The sequence below is a fragment of the Octopus bimaculoides genome, chromosome 16, assembly GCF_001194135.2.
Source record: "Octopus bimaculoides isolate UCB-OBI-ISO-001 chromosome 16, ASM119413v2, whole genome shotgun sequence".
In the NCBI taxonomy this organism is placed as follows: domain Eukaryota; kingdom Metazoa; phylum Mollusca; class Cephalopoda; order Octopoda; family Octopodidae; genus Octopus; species Octopus bimaculoides.
Window position 1 is genome coordinate 53,043,193 of NC_068996.1, and position 7,678 is coordinate 53,050,870.

A 7,678-nucleotide genomic window follows, 5' to 3' on the forward strand; every position below is an offset into this window, starting at 1 on the left:
TATATAATTGGAAACCAAGAGGAGAATAGAGATTTATTCACATCCAAAACTTTTTAATGAAAAAGTTCTCTACAGCATATATAACAATGATCAACATATGTTTCTACTGCAGCAACTACACCTTGCTCTGTATGCAATTATGCATGCTAATCACTGCAATTTCACTAAGGGTCCTCTCTTACGACGTTTTCAAAGTGAACTAATTCAAACAAGTTTTCTGCATTGGTATTCAGTTGAAGGTTATAGTGTTACTTTTTCAATCAAATTGAATTCTGGTCTTACAATCACCTCTACTGGTATTACAGTTGAATCATGGCTTATAAAATGTTCATTCACATTACAATCGATTGTAGCAGTTTCGTTTACATTTTACTGTAAGGAGTACATTATTTATTCAGAGTCAATTTTCACTTGTGTCTGGGTTTACACCCTCAGTTAATATATATATATATGCTTGCATAGTAGGTGGGTGGCTTATTTGTCATTCATTTATAGCTGAATGTTCTTTTTACCACAAACCACTCAACTGCTTTAATGTTGAAACCAGTTAGATCCAGCTTCTCACTCCTACCCTACAATGTCATTCTAAAAACAAATGATCATATCATCAAAATCTCAAAGCTATGAGACAATGCATGATTAATTCAAAACAATATAAATAAATAAGCATTACATTTGACAGTGAAGGCACCTGGCTCAGTGGTTAGCATGAGGTAGTGAGTTCAATTCCTGGACTGGGATGTGAGTTGTGTTTCTGAGCAAGACACTTTATTTCACATTGCTCCAGTTCACTCAGCCATAGAAATGAGTTGCAATGTTGCTGATACTAAGCTGTATCGGCCTTTGCCTTTTCCTTGGATAACACTTGTGGCATGGAAAAGAGAGACTTGCATGCATGGGTTATTGTTGGTCTTCCATAAACATCTTTGCCTGGACTTGTGCTTCAGAGAGAAATGTTCTAGATGCAATTCATGGCCAAAGGGTTCTAGATTTAACAATAATTTGAGTGCTTAAAGGTTAAACCTGGAAGCACAAGATTTTCTATGCTTTTTTTTGTTTGTTCTTTGTTTTTGTGGGTTGGAGGGGGTGGATGTTTTCATGTTTCACTTTGTTTGAAATGTAACATACTTGTGTTATTCAATCCTAGGTTAGCCATCAATACATTTACTTTTGTGGAACTTATACATCTACAGTAATGAACACAGATTCCATTAAAATAGTCCGAGTAAAATTAGATGAAATATCATCAACTCAAAGATGACAAAAGATTTCTTCTGCAATTTAGTAAATTCAACAAATCCAATCAAAATACAGAACTGAAATATACTTGTGATATCATTCACAAAGGGATTACCTTTCTATATTTAAGAGATGAGGAATTATGTACATTATTTACATTTGATGGATATTTGTCCTCATCTTGTTTGTTGTTAACAACAAACAAGATGAGGACAAATATCCATCAAAACCTTTATCCAGCATGAGAGAGTTCAAATAATGATTGTGCTTTATCTGAATTTCCAAGATGAAGAATTATCATTTTTTAGACTAATGACCTCGTTTTGGTTGTTATTTTTTTACTTGCTTCAGTCATTTGACTGACTGCGACCATGCTGGAGCTCCAGTCTTGAAGAGTTTTTTAGTTGAAGAAATCAACACCAGGACTTATTCTTTGTAAGCCCAGTACTTATTCTATCAGTTCTCTTTTGCTGAACCGCTAAGTTATGGAAACAAACACACCAACATGAGTTGTCATGCAAGAGTGGGGGGGACAAACACAGACACATATACACATATATATAACGGGCTTCTTTCAGTTTCCATCTACCAAATCCACTCACAAGGCCTGAGGTTATAGTAGAAGACACTTGCCCAAGGTACCATGCAAGTGGGACTGAACCCGGGACCATGTGGTTGGGAAGCAAGCTTCTTACCACACAGCCACGCCAGCACCTAGTTATGGTTAGAAAATCTTGGCCATGTTAATCATTTGGTCTTCTTCAAATGTCTGCTATTATATTTGGTAAAATTCTCAAAAATTTTAACCAAACTCTTTGTTCCATTCATATTCCATTGACCTTGTCTGGGATATTCTTGTACATGATTTGATATTTGGATTTTTCAGTTTCCTCATGCTGTGGGCAAGAATACTCTACTTATTGCTGCTTTGCAAGCAAGGAACAATGCCAGAGTTGTATTTGTTGGCTCTCTAGATTTTTTCAGTGACCAGTTTTTCACGGCGCCTGTTCAGAAGGCTAGTGATGGATTACGGTAAGTGATTCTTTTAATTCTTTCAATACATTTGAAATTATTTTTTCATCAAAAGAAATAATTCTATAAATTTGAGTTATAAATAATTTATTATAATTACATTTTTAAAATTTTATTTACTTAATTTAGTGTTGAGAAATCTGGCAATCAAGAACTTGCAGCCAATTTAGCTGAATGGGTTTTGAAGATGAAAGGTGTTTTACGAGTTCGCAAAGTATCTCATCATATTTCTGGCAAAACCACCCCACCTCCTGCATATACAATTTTGGATGATGTTGTAAGTAATATATATCTTGATAACTAGGAAAAATAGATTCATGGTAGTTCATTAAATTAAATTTTAACACAAGTTATTTTTTCAAGTTATCAACATCAGTTGCTCATTTTCTCAAACAACTTCTCATCGATCTGAACTTTTATTGGAATTAGTGAAATCTTTATATCACCACTCTCAACATTTTTTAACAGTCTTTTTAACGGTAACTAATCAAATTTAGCATCTCTCTCTCTCTCCCCCCCATACATATATATATATATATATATATATATATATATATATATATAGTATACACATCAGGCATATTTAAAAAGAAAAAGATTTTAAAACTCAAGATAAAAATCAGATACGCAGATTGTAACTGTTCACAAGAAATATCATTACATAATTTAAAATTTGTATCTTGAATATTATTGTATGGTCATTAATTAAATTAAGATCTTGGCTTGTACGTTGAAAATATGCTTAAGCATGTTAGGTTACAAACTATTTTTCAGGCAATACCGATTTCTTTTCATTATATCTTTGGAACATATTTCTTCTGCTTTTTGAGTCTTTTCATGCAAAATTTAACTCCAATGTTAATATTACCTGAAATATTGTACAAAATTTTCTTAAAACCATTGCAAAATATTAAAAAAGTAAACTACTACTTTTTTTCTTTTTCTTTATCAAAGGAATACAGTATTGAAATTGAAGAATATGCCAATGGAAAGTGGCAACCTTTTGAGGCTGAAAATGTACAATTAGAATTTGTACGCATTGATCCATTTATTTGCCAGACTTTAGAAGGGAAAGGTAAAATAATTCTATTCAATTAACTATTATTAATTCATGTATAGTTTTACCATTAATAAACAATATCAGTTGCATTTTCAGAACCATTTCTAGCTGCAAAAATAAATATACAACTTTAAAACTCTTTTCTACAAAAATAAATATACAACTTTAAAACTCGTTTCTACAAAAATAAATATACAACTTTAAAACACTTTTCTCTTTATCCTTAAATTTCGTTAGTGTCTTTCAATTTAGTCATATTTCAAAATCTTTTTCTATTTTACAATTCCTTTTTTTTTAGATGGTGTATTTTCAACTCGCTTTAAACTTCCTGATGTTTATGGTGTGTATCAGTTCAGAATAGACTTTAATAGAATGGGATTCACACATCTATTCAGTTTGACTCAGGTAAGTCTCTTGACCCCTTTTAAATTAAATTTTGCTTTTCATGAGATTATGATTTGTAGAATATTTGAACTTCGTTTCCAAATATTTTCAAATTTGATTCACTTAAGTTCGCATATGAAAGTACTATCATGATGATATTTATGATAAATGTAGTTTGATAGTAAAATTAAGATCTGCAAATTTTGTTTTGTAGGTATCTGTACGTCCATTAGAGCATACGCAATACGAAAGATTTATACCATCAGCGTATCCTTATTATGTGAGTGCATTTTCTATGATGTTTGGTGTGTTCCTGTTAAGTTTGGTATTCCTCCACTACAAAGAAGATGTCAAAGAAAAAGACGAGTGAACATAGCTAAACCAGTAGAAAGTAAAATGACTCATTCCATTTCACATTTTATTACATTTTCTTCAACTAAAAAATTGTTAATAAAATTTAAAAAGTATTCTGTCTTTTTTTTTATTTACACATTCTGTGGCAAAATGACAAAAAACAAAACTCAAACTTAATCTTTATTAAACTAAGTTCATGTTTTCAATTCAAATGTTTTATTGCACTTTAACTTCCTATTAAATTATTCCAAGATAATATTCAGATTCAAATATCATTTATGAATAGACAGATGCTAAATAAACCTTCTCAGTTATCTTTTGTTGGCCAAGTTAATCTGTTTGATGTAGGAAGTATTAAAAAGCTGTCAGAAATAATTATACTGGAAAGAAAAGACAAAATTATTTCTTCATTTTTATATCCATTTTACTATACTGGGTTCAATGAAACTGAAACAGATTTTCCTGAGCTGGATATTCTCTCTATCAACACATCAGTCATTGTTTTTCAAGTAAGGTATTTTGGATTCCCCTCATCCTCCATATGACTCCCAAAGTGTACATTTTGTTTACTACAGAATGTAAATAGTCTTATAAATTTTGCTTAGACAGTGTTAATGAAGACTTGTAACATCAGCATTCCTGATACTATATACATACATATATATATATATATAGTATTAATAAAATAGATGGAAAGTGTAATAGACTTTATTGGGTACAATACATGTTTCGACCCGTTCTGGGTCTCTTTAGATACATCAATAAAAAGTCTCATGAAAAAGCACTTGTGTTGTTGTCACATAAAAAACACCTCTACTGGTGCCACATATGAAGCACCTGTGCTGGTGTCACATAAAAAGCACCCAGTACACTCTGTAAAGTTGTTGGCATTAGGAAGGGCGTCTAGCTGTAGAAACCTTCCCAAAAGAGATAATTGAAGTTTGGTGCAGCTCTCTGGCTTGCCAACTTCTTGTCAAACCATCCAACCCATGCTAACATGGAAAATGGCTGTTTGATGATGATGATACACACACACACACGACAGGCTCGTTTCAGTTTCATCATCGTCATCCTCATTGTTTAACACCCATTTTCCATGCTGGCATGAGTTGGATGATTTGACAAGGAGTTGGCAAGCCAGCGGGCTGCATCAAATTCCAATTGTCTGTTATGGCTTGGTTTCTATGACTGGATGCCCTTCCTAATGCCATCACTTAACAATGTGTGCTGGGTGCAATAACACAGCACTGGCACGAGTGCATTTTACTTAGCTTGACACATTTTTTGAAGTACTGCAAATTGCTACTACTCTCGGTGTCATTTCCTCGGTAAGGTCCAGCATCTGAAGATCCTTTCTCACTACTTTGTCCCACGTCTTCCTGGGTTTACCCCTTTCACAGGGTCCCTCCACAATTAGAGCTTGCACTTCTTTAAGCAGCTGTCCTCATCCATACACATCTCATGACCAAACCAGCACAGTCTTCCCTCTTGCATACAACATCTGATGCCTCTTACACCCAGTTTTCCTCTTAAATCATTTACACTTTGTCATATATATATATACACTGACATTATCCATCCAGTGGGGAATGCTGGGTTCATTTCTTTCAAGCCTTTGCAAGTTCTCTGTAGTCAAAGGCCATGTGTTACTGCCATGTAACATAGCTGTGTACATACAGGTATCATACAATCTGTCTTTCAATCTGAGGGAGAAGCCCTTAGTTACCAACAAAGGTAGAATCTCTCTGAACTTTACCCAGCCCATTCTTATCCTAGCAACTAGATTTTCAGAACTCCCTCCCCACTGCTAACTTGGTCAGCTAGGTAACAGAAGCTGTCTACTACTTTGAATGATTGTCCCCAAGCATTTGAGGAAATTTGTTGTCTGCCCCTTTTTTGTATTTATTGTACCCTCACATTTGCCACACATGAAGACTATTTCCTCCGTCAACTTTCCGGTGATAAGGTTTTGGTGAAGCTGGGAAAATATTTCCTCAAGATGCTATGTAGTAGGACTGAACCCAAAGCTACATGGTTGGTAAGTGGTCTTTTTAACCACATGGCCATGCCTGTGCTTCCATAATCATCATCATCGTTTAACGTCCGCCTTCCATACTGGCATGGGTGGAACAATTTGATAGAATCCAACAAGCTGAACAACTGTGAATAGCCCCAGTGTTTGCTTTGGCAAGGTTTCTACAGCTGGATACCTGTCCTGATGCCAACCGTTTTGCAGAATGTATTGGATGCGTCTTATTTTGTTTTTCATGTCATTGGCACTCGTAAGATCGTCGAGTAACTTGCAAGACAAAGAAAGAAATGCTCCCTTGTCTGAGGGGGTGGGTGTACAGCTGGGGGAGGGGTTTTATACAAGGTGTTGAGAATCCAAAGCATGATAGAGGGACAGGCACAAATGTTTTGCTTTGGAAGTGAAAGGGAGTAAGTGGGAGGAGATATAATGTGATGGTTTGGGAAAGTAGTTTAAGAGAGAATACAGGCTGGAGATGAGGAGATGGGTTAAGCTGATGAGATTAGAGATGGGAGTAAAAGAAACACCTGTGGTAGGAGGAAGCCATACAAGGAGGGTGGAGAGCAACAGCATAATAAACCTGTCGGTAGTCCAGAAAATAGGGAGACGACGAGATGGGTAAGTAGAGGTAGCTATAGTGCGATGGCAGATATGAAAGGGTGATTAGGTATGCCAGTTGTAAGATGTAGATTAGGGAGGGGTGAGGAAGAGATCCCTGGAGGCTCAGAAAGGGGTTAGCAGTGGAAAATAAATTAGGAAGGGACGATGCTGAGAATAAAGGATGGATGTTAAAGGAAGTCGTTTCAACTAGGAGGGGAGGTAACTAGTAGCACAAAGGGGAGCGAATATGTTCAGATTTTGCTGTCAAAATTATTACAACAGCTGAAGGCAGATGGATGTTATGAAGATGAGAGATAGGGAAAGCTTAACAGGTGCAGGGCCCAGTGAGTGCTTTTAGGACCTCGCTTTTGTTATGAGACACAGTGAAATGGCAATTATTTTGGTCCTTTTTCATCTCCTTGAGGCTCCATATTTTGAGATCAGCCTTCAGTACCATCTTCTGTCTTCCTGGGTCTCTCTCTCTCCCAAAGTTGCATTTACTTTAATATGGCTGTCTTCATCCATATGCATCACATAACCATATTGGTGCAGTCTTCTTTTTTGCACACTCTCAATACTGTCATACATGCACAATTCATTGGAGTAAGGTGCATTTTCTAGCCTTTGAATATCCTGTAATAAACGACCGTGCGAACCAAAGGAGATGGCGACGAATAGGAGAAGGCTCCTTTTAACGTGTCGCACGGTCGACACAAAACATAATATGACATAAGAGGGCTCACATGTGAGATGCGAGGTAAGTGCCAGCAAGGAAAGAGAGAGATGGAGAGAGACCGTTAGTTATATATAAAGAGTAAGTTTATTAGCATAGTGAAATGTGTGTCTGTGTGTGCGTGCATGCGGTAACATAAGTAACACAATATATAAGACAGGCCTTCTTGTACAAGAGTATGTATACAACAATATGTGTGAATGAGAAATACAGAACATGGAATAAGTGTCTTTAACATAGATTATAA

The 7,678-nt window shown here is 35.5% G+C and overlaps 1 protein-coding gene across 1 annotated transcript in view; it reads left to right on the forward strand.

Moving 5' to 3' along the window:
• The window catches only part of LOC106868972 (dolichyl-diphosphooligosaccharide--protein glycosyltransferase 48 kDa subunit-like), a 26,344-nt gene extending 22,162 nt beyond the window's left edge, over positions 1-4,182 (forward strand). The window contains 5 exon segments of the mRNA XM_014914453.2: positions 2,126-2,271; positions 2,401-2,548; positions 3,226-3,346; positions 3,630-3,736; positions 3,930-4,182. Of these exon segments, the coding sequence (XP_014769939.1) occupies positions 2,126-2,271; positions 2,401-2,548; positions 3,226-3,346; positions 3,630-3,736; positions 3,930-4,085 (678 nt within the window). The 3' untranslated portion in view covers positions 4,086-4,182.
• The last annotated feature ends 3,496 nt before the right edge of the window (positions 4,183-7,678 follow it).